The sequence below is a fragment of the Orcinus orca genome, chromosome 19 (assembly GCF_937001465.1).
Source record: "Orcinus orca chromosome 19, mOrcOrc1.1, whole genome shotgun sequence".
In the NCBI taxonomy this organism is placed as follows: domain Eukaryota; kingdom Metazoa; phylum Chordata; class Mammalia; order Artiodactyla; family Delphinidae; genus Orcinus; species Orcinus orca.
This window is the reverse complement of record NC_064577.1, coordinates 38,411,132-38,428,171: the sequence shown is the minus strand read 5'-3', so window position 1 is coordinate 38,428,171 and position 17,040 is coordinate 38,411,132. Positions and strand designations below refer to the sequence as shown.

Below are 17,040 nucleotides of genomic sequence, written 5' to 3'. Positions count from 1 at the left end.
TTTGAATACAAATAGAATAGAAAAAAAATCAGTGCACAATAAGTGTGTTTCAGAAACTACTTCTGTCCATATAGTATGTGTCTACTGAATTGTGACAGAAAACCTAGCTCACAAAACAAACAAACAAACAAACAAAAAAACCTAGCTCACAGCCCAAGCACAGTGGGATCAGTAGAGAAGTCCTCAGTGGACAGGGACCATTTTCTTTTTCATAATCACTAGCAGTATGACCATGGGGCAAGATATTTTCCCTTTCTCTTTCTCCAGTTCCTTATTATAAAAGGAAGAGACAAACTACTGTCTAAAGTTTCTCCCAGTTAAAATTCCATGAGGTTGGGATAAAGGGAATAGAGAGTAGGGGCCTGAAAAACAGTAGGATGAGAAGGGAAGTTTTCTTGCCACTTTACAGAAGTTTTCTTGCCACTTTACACTCATATGTTCTACCTTTCGTCAGCTTTGAGTGAGGCCAGCCCCTAAATCCCCAACCATGTGGCCCTCCCGACCCCAGAGCCTCCTAGAAGGCCTCTGGCCTGGCCTGATGCCTAGGAACCAGGCGTCAGGCCAGCAGGAACAGGTACAACCAAAACCCCTCCCCGTCCACCCTCTTTCCTTAAAGGACTAGTGAAAGCAGATGAATCTGTGCCAGTCCTGTTCTAACTCAGCTTGGGCTGGGGAGCTAATTCTGCTGATTTCTAAATTAGGGTAAACCATTAGGGTAATTAAACATTCTTGCGGCTTTTGGTGAGGAAATGGAAACAGATGAGGTCTAAGTTCTCCTCTACTTGAAAAATTCTGCTTTCAGAGACCAATATTTACCTTCTGCTGCTTTTTCTATCTTCGTCTTTTGCGATTCTGTGAGAATAAGTCTGTTTTGAAAGAAAACATGATCATGATTATCCATTACAACTATTTCCAAATCCTTATTCATTCCTTTTTACTTTATATCTTATCTACCCAGTGAGATGATAACTTTTTAAGGCAAGGAATTCTACCCTGTTTCAAAATCCTTTGACTCTTCCACAGTACCTAACTTAGGGTCTTGCATGCAGCCGGCGATATATTTTATTGACTGTTTTAGATAACGTTCAACAGATAATTCCTAATACAAACTCTTAGAAGTAGGAAAAGAAAATAAAAGTATCTAGCAGAAACCTAAGCTTTGTTTTAAAGTCAAGAACAAGAGTAGGATGCCCATGATCACTGCTACTATTGATCATTGTGGAGGAGGTCTTAATCAGTACGGTAAGAAAAACAAAGTATTGGAAAGGAAGAGACAAACATATTTCATATGAAATGAGGGACCTAAAAAGACCAAAAGAATCAACCGAAATTCTACTGGAAGTAACATGAGGAAGATGGCTCCACACAAAATCAAGAGATCAACATATAAGCCTCAATAGCTTTCCCATATAACACAAATAACTAATGAAACAACAGAAGAAACATCCCATTTACTATATCCATAAAAATGCATAAAGTACCTAGGAATAAACTTAACCACAAATTTGTAAGACCTATGTGATGAAAATATTAAAACTTTTCTGAAGGACATTAAGAAGAAGTACTTACATGGCATGAGATACCATCCTCCTAGAATGCTGTAAAGAGGTCAATTCTCCGCAAATTAACCTACAAATTCAATGCAATCCATTTATATTTAAAATAATTTTTAAATAAAACCTAGCCAGCTGACACTTGGTAGAGAATATATGTAAGAATAGTTATGAAATGTATGAAAAAGAAGGTCAAAGATTAGGACTTTGCCCTACCAGATATAAAATATGTTATAGAGCAACTAGAATTAAGCAGTGTGATATTGGTACTGGTGGTACAGGACAAGATAACTGGATCACAGAATAGAGTCCAGATGAAGAGAGTATATTAGACCAGGGAAAAAAGAAACTATTCAGTGAAAGATTTGAAAACAACTAGATCTTCATGTAGGGGGAAGAAGTTACATCCCCTACCTCAACCACACTAAAAAAGAAATACAGCAAATTCTAGACAGATTATAAAAGTACTTGAAGAAAATATTAGAGATGATTTTTACGTCATGAGGTGACAAAGGCCTGGCTAACAAAACCCACCCCACGTGAGCCATGAGGAGAGGACGGGCAGATATGGTGGCAGACTGCCAACACACCTCCTACTCTTCACAGCGCTTGCCCCCTTTCCCTGGACTGTTTGTCGTCTTCTTGTTGACTCAGGAAACTCTTGGGAGTCCCTGGTGGTCCAGTGGTTAGGGCTTGGCTCTTTCACTGCTGTGGCCCGAGGTTCGATCCCTGGTCAGGGAACTAAGATCCCGCAAGCTGCACAGCATGGCCAAACCCCGCCACCTCCAAACAAACAAACAAACAAACAACTCTTCATAGTAAAGAAATACTGGCTTTCATTGAATTTCAGGGTTTCGAATCTTTCCAGTGTTTTTGTCTCTAAGGAGACACGACAAAAGAGTGGAGTAGGGAGCACAAGCTTTGCAGTCGGGTGGGACTGGCTTCTGCTTTTGGTTTGGCCACTGGGCCCTCACACTGATCTCCTTCATCTATGAAGGAGGGACAGTAATATCATCCTCACAGGACTGTGGGCATTAAATCAGACAATATATGGAAAACTCTTCATCTTACGCTTGGCATGAATCAGTGCTAAGCTGGTGTCACAGACAAGATGGTGGAATGTATCAAAGGCTCTGCTTGTGGCATCAGGCTCTGAAGGCTCTTTCCCACCATAAGATTATAAAAATATTGCTTTTATTTTCTTCTAATACCTTTATGTGGTCTTTCTTCACATTTATGGAAATACGTTTATTTAAGATGAAAAATGGGGATCTGCTATTATTTACCCCCAAGGAGTTAGGCAGCTATTCTATCACCATTTATTCATTTTCTTCCACTGATTGGAATATTGAAACATGACATTTCAAAAGTTAAGAACACATGGGTCTACTGCTGGACTCTATGCTACTTCAAATAAATATTCGGCTGCATTATTCCTCACTGTGGAATTGACATAATGCCTCATCTCTCTTCCGTTGAACCCCATTATTGTCTACCATAGGAAGAACACTGCATGGCCCCTGTCCTCAAAAAGCTTATCACATAAGTGGGGAGAGGAAATAATGGTTAGGACTCCTCGCTTTCACTGCCGAGGGTACAGGTTCAATTCCTACTTGGGGAACGAAGATCCCGCAGGCCAAAACAAAACAAAACAAAACAAATGTAAGGTTAAACTACCTAGAAGTTAAAAACAATAAAAAGGGGACTTTCCAGAAATTCTAAAAAGGCAAGAGGCCATATGCCACCTGGAGATACAGAGGGTACAGTCTGGGCAATGGCCAATGACTAGCAAGCTGACCCCACGCCAGTCCCCAGCCTCTTGGCTCAGAAATCATACTCTTCCTCACCAAGAGAGAACTCACGTCTTCCTGTTGTGGCGGTCGCACTTTATCAATATCACAGGATTGATCAAAAATCAGAATGCCAAATTATTACTTGACAATGAGAAATACATCTCTTCTACACACAGGGCATCCGTGTCTGCACAATGAGAGAATTACCTTCTGTGGAGACAGGCCTCCGTGGCACACTAAAGCACAATCACACAATCGAAGGCTACGTGGTGAGAACAGAATTAGAAAAGGAATCAGCTGAATCGAGAATTTAATGGGAAGGCCTGAGGTAGCTGGATCCGTCCAGCTCCTCCACAGGCACAGCCTGGCTAGGGGCCCTGACTCGTCAGTTATGCTGCCTAAGGTGCCATCTCTACTCTCGGGCAATGTGAGGATGGGCACTGCCCATGCTGGTCTCTCCTCACCTTTTCTATGCTTTCACTACTGACCAACCCTCCTGCAGATAGACACATTTCTCGTTAGAAGTTAGTACATCATGTCAGGTTGTATTCAAGTCTGATAGGCCCGCAAGCCATTGGTCCTTACGCACCTCTGCTCAGCTCCATGATGTGCTAACTTTGGTGTTTCTCTCTTGGGGGGCTGCCTTTTAAAAAACTGCTTACCACTTTTGTGAGTTCTGAGGGGAGGGACCGCTTTGCTATGGCCCCTAAGAAATGGTGACAAACCTCACAGGACTAGGATCAGGAGGGCTGCAGTATTCAGGGAAGGCTTTACGAAGACAGATATCTGAACTTGAGTTGGCTTTTCAGAGATTCATAGGACTTCCACAGGCAAAGCAAAATAAAGGAATTTTAGGTGGGCAAAGGCACAGACCAAAGTAGGAATGGGTATGGTGTAACAAGCGTATAGTGAGGAGCCGCTTTGGCTGGAATGGAGGGAGGCCATTACAAGAGAAAAGGTAAATAAAGTAGGTTGGATTCGTAGGGTAGAATCAAGATTGTCAGCTTATTAAAACCACTCTTTTAATGTTAGCAACTGCCTGTGGGGAAAAGTAATAAACCATTGTGTAACCGAACAAAAGGTAAACAGGCTACCTCCAGGAATAGGCTACTATAAATATGACATACTTTAGGGTAGCCTGCTGCAGGATTTTACTTGCAGTGGTTTAATGGAACCTATCTACACAATTCCTAATACACCGGAGAAGAAAGATGCTAAGTAAACCTAAGGAATTGCAAAGATCACACTTTTATCGTTTAGGCATGTCCTTTTACCTCTCCCAGGGTGACTGATAGCTCCATGACTTTGGAGATCGTATATCTCTCATCATTTCAGCCAACAAGGAAAGAAATCAAAAGTAGAATGAGAGTGACTGCTGAGTACATCAAATCAGCATCGTTTTCTGAGTTGAAGGAATTTTACTATCATGTCAACTCTGGCCTTCCTATAAACTTAACTTGTCAAAATAGTCCAATGGCTTGTTATCATGGATCCAATTCCATAGAGATTTCCTGGGAGTGGAGTTCCTTTAAAAATCCTGTGGGGACTTCCCTGGTGGCGCAGTGATTAAGAATCCACCTGTCAGTGCAGGGGACACGGGTTCGATCCCTGGTCTGGGAAGGTCCCACATGCTACGGAGCAACTAAGTCCCTGTGCCACAACTCCTGAGCCTACGTGCCAAGAGCCCGTACTCCACAACAAGAGAAGCCACCTCAGTGAGAAGCGCGTGCACCACAATGAAGCCCCAACGCAGCCAAAAGAAACAAAAAAAGAAAACACAAGAAAACATCCTAGGAATATACTTTTCAGGAAAAGAACAAAGTGTATGTCAGTCCTCATGACTAAAGAGAAGAATCAAGCAGTAGTAGGTGGAAGCGTGGGTTTCATTCTCAGGTTGTGAGTTCTGGATCTGAATTAAGTATTGTCCTTACCTCAACGAGACAGAGAATTGTAACCCAAATCGTCACTACTGCAGATATGGATATTGCCAAGATGAGTCTGTTCTTATAGCCATATGCTGGAACTTCTTTTGTGAGCTAAAAAAACAAATAACAACTTTTTAAAAACAAGGAGATAGAAGGGATAAAAACTGACTATTCTTAAACCTATTCTAAACGCTAGCTAACTATTCTTAAACTACTATAAAACCCAATCCTTTCAGGCGAGTAGCTTCTATAAGAACAAGCCAAATTTAATGTTGTTAATCTTATCATTAGCATTTTCTTCTACAATTTATTTATCTACAATTTATTTATCTTGTGTTATGTCCTTTTCTCGTCTGCCCCAGGAATAGTGCCACCTGTCTAAATGAGCAAAGTGGGAGATCACTGTCCTAGCCCGTTTCATGGCTGAAGATAAGATAGAGACTAGGAGCCTGTGGCATTCCTGCTTGGGCACGTTAATGGCGTGTCCTAAACTGAGTAAAAGTCCAGCTCCCATGTGTCAGGGTTACCCTCACCTCACTTGACTCCTGCCCTTTCTGCTCACTCTGGGCCTCTGTGCTCTCACTGATATAGTTGTCAGCTTTCCACTGGTCCGTATCCCCCTCCGCTTCGGACACATTTACTTCTTGCTGCTTGCTGAGAAGCTTCATCAGGAGGCCTGTTCTAGAGATGAGGTTGGCACAGGCCAGCTGCACGTGGGTCTCCGAGCAGTTCATTTTTAAAGTCTGGATAACATGAGAAATGAGCCTTCGCACGTCATTGTTGGGGATGAGGGACCGTAGCTGCTGGTTTAGCTGAGTTTCAACTTGATCACCCGGGGATGTGAGCCCTGGGAAAGCGAAACCTGTGGGCTTAGAGGATAATTCAGTGCCCGTGTTGTGGTACTCCCATCGTGTTTGGTTGGTGTGTTGAACAGTTGGCATACTGTTGTCTGCAGCAACAGTAGAATGTGCAGTGGACACGTTCCTATGGGTAGTGTTTCCAGGGCCGGTTCCTCCTGGCAGAGTAGAGTTTCCTGTAGAAATAATTTCTTCAGAAACATTTTGTGCAGTATTGATTTCTGAAGTAGTGTTTTCTGTAGAAGGGTCTGAAAGAGAAAATAATTCTGGAAAAGGCTTTTCCTGAGAAGTCACTTCTCCTGAAGATGAAACAGCCTCTTGTGGAGGGGAATTTATGAGACTCCTCAGTACAGAGAACGGAGGGCTTGCAAGCATCATTCTAGTGAGTGAACTTTTCTTTCTGAACTTTCCACTCCTTTTGCCTTTGGGTTTTCTGTGGACCCGATGAGACCTAATTTTATGGAAGATGTATTTTTTTCCAGAATGTGAGATTAGTTCGAAGTCCTTAATGTTTCTAGTTCTAGCCTTCGCATCCTCTAAAACATGAAGAGTGTTGGATAAGTCTTTTGATGTGCTTTTAACGTCAGATGGGGATTTTGGAGGGATGGAGGCAGAAGGCCTGCCCTTGAAGTACTGTTTCCAGGAAGAGGAGCCTGCTGCCTTGTGTTCCTTTATGAATGAAGACTCTGCATTGGAGGACTTTCCCACCAGCTTCCTGGGACTCTGAACCATGAGAAGCTGTTTCAGCTTTCTTGGGGATGGCCTCCTGAGCCTTTTTTCTTCAGCAGTGTTCGCCTCAGATGGCTGGGCATTCTGTTTCCCCCTGACGCTCTCATCTCCCACTGCTTTGAGGTGCATTTTCTGTATGCCCCTTGGGCCCTTGAGGACCCTGTTCACTCTCAGCAGCCTTTCCTCTGTACTCTCAGTGTTTGCGAGGCTGTCTTTCTGTGGTTGGGCAGTTTGCAATTTCTTTTGAAAGATGTAGCTTTTAAACGTGGCACTTGAAATGTTGGAATGCGTACGCGTGGCAGGTTTTTCTTCCTTTTTAACCTCATCAATTTTTTCTTGAGTTTCTGCAGCTAACAAATGTTCCACAAAATGGAGTTTCCTCAATTTGTTTTTATGAGTTGAATTCTTGGGTACAGGTTTAACAGAAGGGCTCCTTGTATTGCCTTTCAAAAGGCCCTGCGGCATATCTCCATCTGGTGTATTTGAGAAAAGAAGTTGAATGAATGGGAATAATGTTGATTCCACATCTCCTAGATTTCCCTCTGAGGTATAAGGCAGTATGTCATTTAGTGTACTGATAATATCACTTTTATTATTAAAGTCCAGTTGCTCATTCATGAAGCCTGACAAGCTGACAGCACTTTTATCTGACGACGCCCTCTCGGACTCAATAGTCAGCTCAGTGGTGGTGTTCTTTTTCCGGGCTTGTAACACCTTCATCAACGATCCTTCTGCATTCCCTATAGATGTTTCTTCATCTGTCAAAAAAGAAGGCACTGTTTTTGATCATTGAACACTGATGGGACAGCTTTTTGTCAGTCCACAGCCAAATAAATTAGGAATCAGTCAAAGTTTGAGTGCCACTGAGGAGCAAAAGAAACCCACACTTAAGCCTATGACTGGCAACAACAAAATGTGAAAAAGGTATCTCTTGAAAAAGTGGCTATCTACTCAGAAAATTCTGTAGCGTGAAATATAGTAACTATGTTCAGGATTACTCCACTGGTTCCCGGGGGCCAGTACTCAAGAAAAGGCAAGGCTGGAAGACAAATATTCCCCTACTCAGCTGGACTCTCTGCAGATCTACTGTGACTCCTCCCATTCATATACACCATCCTGTCCTGCCTCAGAGGCAGAGGAGTGTGAGGCTTCCTCTCTCCACCTCTTCAGTGTGCTTGTGTTCTTGCTGCTATCACAGATGACCACGACAACAACCGCCGCTAACAGGTCGTCATCTGGACATGTCCTTCTCCACCCGCCCACCGAGTCCTTTGCTCAGTCCCTGCTTCCATATATCCCAGCGCCCATAACACAAGGATCTATACAGAAAAAACCACTATGTCCACCCTGTCTCTTTGGTAAAGTTTGGGCAGGGATCTGGGGTATAAATTCAGAGATTTGCCAGATTATATGCCAATGTGGAATGTTCAACAAATCAATGGAATAATACTTGAGGTCTTCAACTGCAGAAGGGAACAAGCAACTTCTGTCAGATGGCTACTTTGCTTTCATTTCATTTTACTTCTAATATTTCCAGCTTTACTTGGGGAACCGTCCAAAGCTTCTGACTGTGTGAAGGCAATGTGTACCATTGTGCAGGTGGGCTTCTCTTCCAAAAGGATTAAAAGTAGTTTTGGTGAGGGTCAGAGGAGGAGGGGAGGGTCATGAGAAAGGAGGAGCATGGGCTTGCAGAGAGCCCCAAACTGGGGACAGGAGATCCGGGCACTAGGGTCATAGCACTTAACACCTCTGATCTTGTTTTTTCTCACCTGTAAAAGGAGAGTAAAAATGCCTTTTCTGCCCACATCTGGGGGAGAAGGGAGTAATAATAATTAGTAAAGTTGTCTGGGGGAGTTCCCTGGTGGTCTGGTGGTTAGGACCCGGCACTTTCCCTGCTGTGGCCCGGGTTCAATCCCTGGTTTGGGGAACTAAGATCCCACAAGCTGTGTGGCACGGCCAGAAAAAAAAAAAACCGTGTTGAAAAATCAGCAATTTTGTCTTTATATAAGGTGCAAAGTGTTATTTGTATGATGTGCTCTAGATCACTGAAAGAGACTTGTATTCAAGCTACCTGGGCATGAAAGTACATTTTGGAAGTCATCAAGTTAGTGCCAATAAATCTAATATATAGAAAAATAGTTGAAACCCCCTGAGTGTTTTGTGGATAGAAAAGCTTGAGATTCAGAGCAAGCTCAGAGCTAGACAGTCTAAGAATAAACTAGCTCTCCCGTCCATTAGAAGGGCTAGGTAGCAGCTTCTGGTTATGGAACCAGAAAATCTCAGGCTCCAAATAGGACATAAAACAGCATCACTTGTACTGTTTAAAAAATTGCAGAAACACACAAAATAAACAAAAATATATTTACACCTCTCCTATGAGACAAAGAGTACCTGAGACTTAATGTATATAAAATCAGTTTACAAAATGTGATGCGCTATATGAATAAGTTCTCATTTGCAGAGAGCACAGCATAGGATATGTGGTCATTAATGTGAATTCCCTTCCCCCTTCCATTCCTTTCTCTTCTTCCTTTATGTATGCGGATCAGTTACATTACTAAGCTAACAATGTACCTGAGCTATTATTAGCTTAATAATGTAACCAAGAATCTGATTTTTAGCAAGGGGGTAGTTCTTAGAAACTTAGGGATCTGGAACTCTGAATGAATGAATTAAAATAATGCAATTACATCATTAATTTTAAAATTTATCATCATTGATTAAAAATAAACATTAAAAAATTAAATTAACAATTTATTATCCCACAATTGAGACTCACCACAAGGTGTCACGTCTGTCAGGCATTCACTGTCACAACGCAGCTTGACTGTCTTACAGGCAACCTCAATACTATCTTTAAATTGGCAGAGGCAGCAGCCCATACGGCTAGGTAAGATCCTATAAATGGAAACACTGGTCATTAAAGTTGTGATAAAAGAGTTACTTGAGTAGGTAGAAGGGGGAGTCCAAGGCCCCCACAGACCAGTGCAAAAAGGAGTTCTTGGGGCTCATGGGCTGGAGAACAGGATAGGGGCCGGTTGGCCAACTGCTGCTCTTGACCGTTGTAAATAAATATAGAGGAGGAGAGAGGTGCCCAACAGAAGGATTAGGATGGCAGTAGGTATGGTATGCCTAGAAAAAAGGGAATAGGGATTAGAATTGGGTGACATTGATCTGTAATTTGATTCAGAAATATCTCCTTCCAACCCGAAAGCCTTTGGGTTGAGAGTACACAGGAAGAAGGCAGACTTCTAAGAAGAGTCTGAATAAGGCCGCACTTTCTGGAGTCCCTTTCTCAGTTCCTACTTGTCAGTAGTAATATATCAGAAGTTATTCTAGTAATAAAAAAGCATCGTGTGGTTAAACAATAACAGATATCACATTGGCCAAATCTAGACAAATGGAACATTCCAAAGAATAACATGATCATTATAATAAGGTATAACATAGTTAATTTAGAAAAAAGCACATGAGTTCATAATGATACTCAAAATGAAAAGTGGGGAGCTCTTCTCTATAGAATCATGTCAGCTAATAAATGCAAAAGGAATGATAGATTAGGAAAGTGTCATTTTGCAAGTATCAATGTAATAATAGATTCAGACAAGGCTTATCATTGATGCACAGTTGGGTGAAGAGTTGTTTGAAAGTAGGATCTCCACTGATCCCAAAGTATGGGAACTCATATTATTTATCAATTACCAAGGGGAAAAATAACTTCACAATGGAGAGATATGGAAGATAACCCCTTAATCAAGGGATCAGACTTAGCACTGGGCCACCTGAAGTGATGAAGTATGAAGAATACATCACCTATATAGTATTCTTCCCCAAAATATTTACTTTGAATCAAATGAGGAAACAGACAAATCCAGATTGTGGGGCAATTTACAAGACAACTGGCTTAGACTCTTCAAAAATGCCAATGTCATAAAAGACAAAAAAAAAAAAAAAAGAATAGCAGGGAAATATTCTAGATTAAAGGAAACAAAGACATGACATGCAATGCCTAATCTTTAATTGGACCCTGTATAAAAATAAAACAGACTTAAAGAACATTATTGGCTACTGGCCAAGATGAAGTAACAAGGACCAATTTAACCTCCCACCTGAAACAATGAAAGCATCAGGCAGAACATATGAAACAACAGTTTTCAAGAAACTGCACCTCAGGCAATACAGTTCAGTGATCCCCAGGAGATGGAAAATGAATGAAGTGATACCTATAATAGCCCTAACTTACTTCTCTGAGAGAGTTTCCAGGTCATGGTATGGGGAAGAGATGTCCAGGCTGAGACTGGTGGACTCCCTGACTGAGGAAATGGAGCTGAGAGTCTGGGAAAACCAAGGTAACTAGAGTTCACAAAGCAGAGTATGAGAGAGAAAAGAAGTGCACAGACAACGAACTCTGGGGACATGCAGAGGGATCTCTTGAGAATTCAACACAGTATTGGTCAGTACATTTGTGTGAGGAATTACTTGATGCCAGGAAAAGAACCACATGAAAGCATTAATAATAAGAATAACTGGATATCACACAGGGTTGTAGGAATAGTACCTGTTCCTACAAGTCAGACTGGAAAACCTCATGAGACTCAGAAAGGACTTGTCTCAGTAGTTGCAAATAATGAGCTCCAGACTAAAGGCTATGTGGACTCCTACCCAACGAATCTTAACAGCTAGACTTAAAAGAATAAAACTGTTTTGAGTAACTTAATTTCACACAAAACAAAGCCCAAGCATTTTACAGGAATATAAATATATATAGCACACAATAAACTAAACTCACAACATCTGTTATCATATGAAAAATTGCCAAGCATGCAAAGAAGTAGGAAAATATGACCCATACTGAGGAGAAAAGGCAACCAATCAAAACTAACCCATAATCTACACAGATGTTAGAATTGGTAGAAAAGAACATTTAAAAAGGTATTACACATGGGGCTCTCCTGAGCCTGCGCATCCGGACTCTGTGGTCTGCCACGAGAAAGGCCACAACAGTGAGAGGCCCGCATACCAGAAAAAAAAAAAAAAGTTATTATACATGAAGAAAAGTTATTAGAACTGTATTTCACTTGTTAAGAAACCCAGGCTAAACACTGAAAATGTTAAGTAGAGGCACCGAAAATGTAAAACACACCCAAATTGAGCTTCTAGAGATTACAAACAAAGTCTAAATGAAAAAGACATTGAATGAGGTTAATGGCAGATTAGACACTGCAGAAGAAAGGGTCAGTGAACATTAAGGCACAGTAATAGAAACTATCCAAAATGAAACAAAACGTGTAACAAAACAAAACAACAACAAAAATGAATAGAGCATCAGCGAATTGTGCAACAACTTCAAGTGGTCTAATACATGTGTACTTAGAGTCCATGAAGGAGAGGAGAAATACAAAAAATTGAAGAAATAATACCCCAAATTTTTCTACATTGGTAAACACTATAAACCCACAAAGTCAAGAAGATCAATGAACGTTAAGCATAAGAAACATGGACAAAACGACACCAAGGCACAAAAAATAATCAAATTGCTCAAAACCAGCAATAAAGAAAAAAGTTAAAAGCAGCCAGAGGAAAAACCTATACAGTACATACAGAGGAACAAAGATAACAATGACAGGAGAATTCTTGTTGGAAACAATGTAAACGAGAACTCAGTGGAATAACATCTTTAAAATAGTGAATTAATTCTATCAAGCTAGAATTTGTACCCACATCTGTCAAAACAAAAGCAAAATAAAGACTATCTCAGACATACAAAAGCTGAAAGAATTCATTACTAGTAGACTTTCCCTATAAGAAATGTTAAAAGAAGTATTTTTAAGCAGAAGGAAAATGTCACCAGATTGCAATATGTATCTACACAAAAGATTAAGAATACTGGAATTGGGACTTCCCTGGTGGTTCAGTGGTTAAGAATCTGCCTGCCAATGCAGGGGACATGGGTTCGATCCCTGGTCAGGGAAGATCCCACATGCCGCAGAACAACTAAGCCCGTATGCCACAACTACTGAGCCTGCGCTCTAGAGCCTGTGTGCCACAACTACTGAAGCCCATGCACCTAGAGACTGTGCTCTGCAACAAGAGAAGCCATCCAATGAGAAGCCGGTACACCACAACGAAGGGTAGCCCCTGCTCGCCGCAACTAGAGAAAGCCCAGGCAAAGCAAAAAAGACCCAACGGAGCAAAGAAATAAATTTTAAAAATACTTTAAAAATTTTTTAAAGGATTTTAGTCAATCAATATATGTCTCTGACCACAATGGAATTAAATTAGAAATTTAAAATGCTGAAAAAGCTCCAAATATTTGGAAACTAAACAACACACTTCTGAGTAACTTTGTGGTCAAAGAAGAAATCAAAAGGGAAATCAAAAACTATTTTGAACTCACTGAAACTGAAAACATAATATGTCAACATGTGGGATATTGCTAATGCTGTACTCAGCTTCCTCAATTTCCACCTTAAACTGGAAAAACAAGAGCAAATTAAGCACAGAGTAAGAGAAGAAAGAACACAATAAAGATCAAAGTAGAAATAAATAAACTGCAAAATAGAAAAGTACTATAGATATTAAAAGGATAATAAGAGAATATTATAGAATACTTTATACCAATAAATTCAATATGAAATGGACAAATTCTTTGAAAGACATGCACTACTAAAGTCCAAGTGGCTTAACTGATAAATTCTACGGAACATTTAAGGAATAAAATAATGCCAATTCTACACAAACTCTACCAGAAAGTTGAAGAGAAGGGAATACTTCCCAACTTATTTATAAGGCCAACTTTCACTATACCGAGATTAGACAATGACATTACAAGAAAACTATAGACCAATATCTCTCATGAACTCAGAGGCAAAAATTCTTAACAAAATTTTAGCATATCAAATCCAATAATATATAAAAAGATGATACATCATGACCAAGTGGGGTTTATCTCAAGAATGAAAGGTTGCTTTAATATTTGAAAATCAACTTACCCAACTTAGTACACTAAAAAAGAAAAATCAGGACATCTCTGGTGGGGCAGTGGTTGAGAATCCACCTGCTGGTGCAGGGGACATGGGTTTGAGCCCTGGTCTGGGAAGATCCCACATGCCATGGAGCAACTAAGCCTGTGCACCACAACTACTGAGCCTGCGCTCTAGAGCACGTGACCCACAACTACTGAGCCCATGTGCCACAACTAGTGAAGCCCGTGCACCTAGAGCCCATGCTCTGCAACAAGAGAAGCCACCGCAATGAGAAGCCTGCATACTGCAATGAAGAGTAGTCCCTGCTCGCCACAACTAGAGAAAGCCTGCGTGCAGCAAAGAAGACCCAATGCAGCCAAAAATAAATAAACAAATTAAGAAAAAAAAAGAAGGGAAAAATCACATAGTCATTGCAATAGATGCAGGAAAAGAATGAAAGAATCTAACATCCATTCCACATTAAAGAAAAGAACAGCCCTCAGTAGACTAGGAATGGAAGGAGACTTCCTCAACTTGATAAATGACTTCTACAAAATACCTAACATCATATTTAATGGTGAAGGACAAAGTACTTTCTCTCCAGGATCAGGACAAAGGCAAGGCTGTCTGCTCTCATTACTTCTATTTGACATTGCACTGAAGGTTCTAGCCAGTGCCATAGGGCAAAAGAAAGAAAAGAGATATTCAGAATGGAAAGGAAGAAGTAAATCTATCTTTATTTGCAGATAACATGATTATGTAGAAAACCTGATAGAATCTACAAAAATGCTACTGGAACTAATAAATGAGTTTATCAAGTTTGCAGGGTACACGATCAACATACAAAAAGATTAATTGATCTCAACAAACAATCAGAGATCAAAGTTTTAAAATACTACTTATAATAGAATCAAACATATAAAATACTTAGAATGAATCTGACAAAAGATGTAAAAGACTTGCACACTGAAAACTGTAAAATATTGCTGGGGGAAATTAAGGAAGACCTAAATAAATGGAGAGATATAAAGTATTCATGGATCAGAAGATTCAATATTGTTGAGACATCAATTCTCCTCAAATCGATTTATAGATCAAAATCCCAGTAGGCTTTTCTATAGAAATTGACAAGCTAATTCTAAAATTCATATGGAAATAAAGTTTAGAATAACTAAAACAACTTTGAGAAAGAACAAAGTTGAAGACCTAACAGTAACTGATTTCAAGGCTTATGAAGCTACACCTTCAAGACACTGTGATAGTAGCGTAAGGACAGAGAAAAAGATCAAAGGAACAGAATAGAAAGTTCTGAAGAAGAGAGATGTGGAGAACTGACTTTCAGGTTCAAAAGTTTTTAAGTGGAGAAACGATAGTCTTTTCAACAAATGATGCTGGAAAAATTGAATATCCAGGTGCAAAAAGAAAAAAAAAAAAGAACTTCCATCCAAACCATATACAGAAATGAACTCAAATTGGTTCAAAGATCTAAATGTAAAACATAAAACTATAAAACTTCTAGAACAAAACAGGTGAGGGCTTCCCTGGTGGTGCAGTGGTTGAGAGTCGGCCTGTTGATGCATGGCACACAGGTTCATGCCCCGGTCCGGGAAGATCCCACATGCTGCGGAGCGGCTGGGCCCGTGAGCCATGGTCGCTGAGCCTGCGCGTCCGGAGCCCGTGCTCCGCGGCGGGAGAGGCCAAAACAGTGAGAGGCCGGCGTACCGCAAAAAAAAAAAAAAAAAAACACAAAAAAAACAGGTGAAAAACTTTATGACCTTGAGTTAGGCAAGATTTCTTAGATAAAACACCAAAAGCATAATCCATCAAAGAATAAAATAGATAAATTAGCATCAAAATTAAGAACTTCTGCCCTGCAAAAGACACTCCTGAGAGAACGAAAAGATGAGTCACAGAATGGGAGAAAATACTTAGCAACTTACATATTGGATAAAGGACTAATTTCCAGAATATATAAAGAACTCTCAAAACTCGAGAAAAATATAGATAAAAGATTCAAAGATATACAGATGGAAAATAAGCATATGAAAAGATGTTTGACATGATTAATCATTAGGGATGCCACAGTGAGATACAGCTACACACCTATTAAAATATGCAAAATTAAAAATACTGAGCATAGCAAATGTTGGCCGCAACGTGAAGAAAATGCAGCTCTCATACACTGCTGGTAGAGATGTAAAATGATCAAACCACTATGGAAAATAGGTATTTTTAAAAAACTTAAACATACACTTACCAATGATCCATCCATTCTACTTGCAGGTATTTACCCAAGAGAAATGGAAGTATACATCCATACAAAGACTTGTACACAAATATTCATAGCAACTTTATCTGTAATAGACAAAGACTGAAACAACTCAAATGTCCATCAATAGTGAATAGATAAATGGTGGTACATCCATATAATGGAATACTATTCAGCAATAAACAGGAATTACTGATATATGCAACAATATGGATGAAGATTAAAATAATCATGCTGAGTTAGAAGCCAGTTAGAAAAAAGTATACCCTGTATGATTCCATTTACATAAAATTCTAGAAAATGCAGACAGAAAGCAGATCAATGGTTGCATGGCAACTGGGAAGGGCAAGGAACGATGGGAAGGAAGAATTACAAAGAGACATTAAGAAACTTTCTGAGGTGATGGACATTTTGATTTTGGTGATGTCTTCATGGTGTGTAGGTATGTGTGTGTGTGAACACAGATTATTGTATGTCAGTTATACCTCAAAAAGCTGTTAAAAGAAATGATATTATATGAGAGAGACAACTGGGGAAATTTGAATAGCAAATCTTTATTAAGTAATATTATTGTGTAGGAATTTAATTTATTTAGTACTGTGTGTTAACAGTATTGTCGTTACATAGGGAAATACTTTTTAATATCCAGAGAGAAGGGCATCTAGCTGACAAGAGAGGGATCGCAATTGTGGCAGATGCTGTGGGAGGCTGAGGAAGATGAGGCTAGAGCAGTGACCAATGTGTGAAGGCATGGTGAAGACAGTCATTCGTCAGCTGACCTGACAAAGACAGTTGGAACAGACTGCTAAATGCAGGGCCCTTTCCACATACTAATTCATGCAATCCCCTCAACTAGCCTTGGCATAACAGAAGGTTTCTATTAGCTTTCCATATTGTAAGGGGGATGGCACAATTTAAGGTGCAGTAAGTTGTGTAATAAACTGTCACA

At 40.1% G+C, this 17,040-nt stretch overlaps 3 protein-coding genes across 12 annotated transcripts in view; 1 reads left to right on the top strand and 2 right to left on the bottom strand.

The window, feature by feature from the left end:
* RDM1 (RAD52 motif containing 1) overlaps nt 1-17,040 on the bottom strand; it is a 75,196-nt gene that overhangs the window by 25,181 nt on the left and 32,975 nt on the right. The window lies entirely within an intron of this gene.
* Nucleotides 1-17,040, top strand: part of LOC101287365 (leucine-rich repeat-containing protein 37B-like) — a 127,941-nt gene that overhangs the window by 81,003 nt on the left and 29,898 nt on the right. The window lies entirely within an intron of this gene.
* Nucleotides 1-17,040, bottom strand: part of LOC101269366 (leucine-rich repeat-containing protein 37B) — an 84,709-nt gene that overhangs the window by 44,504 nt on the left and 23,165 nt on the right. For 7 of the 10 annotated variants that reach the window (XR_007473319.1, XM_049701613.1, XM_049701619.1 and 4 more), the window contains 3 exons: nt 9,637-9,755; nt 5,805-7,615; nt 5,278-5,382 (listed from right to left, as the gene is read on the bottom strand). Coding sequence is in view for 8 of the 10 variants with exons in the window: in XM_049701613.1 (XP_049557570.1) it covers nt 5,278-5,382; nt 5,805-7,615; nt 9,637-9,755 (2,035 nt within the window). In the remaining 2 variants the exon portion in view is untranslated. Of the gene's footprint in view, nt 1-816; nt 867-5,277; nt 5,383-5,804; nt 7,616-9,636; nt 9,756-17,040 lie in introns of all 10 variants that reach the window. The other 3 variants (XR_007473318.1, XM_049701614.1, XM_049701617.1) reach the window with 1 other exon arrangement.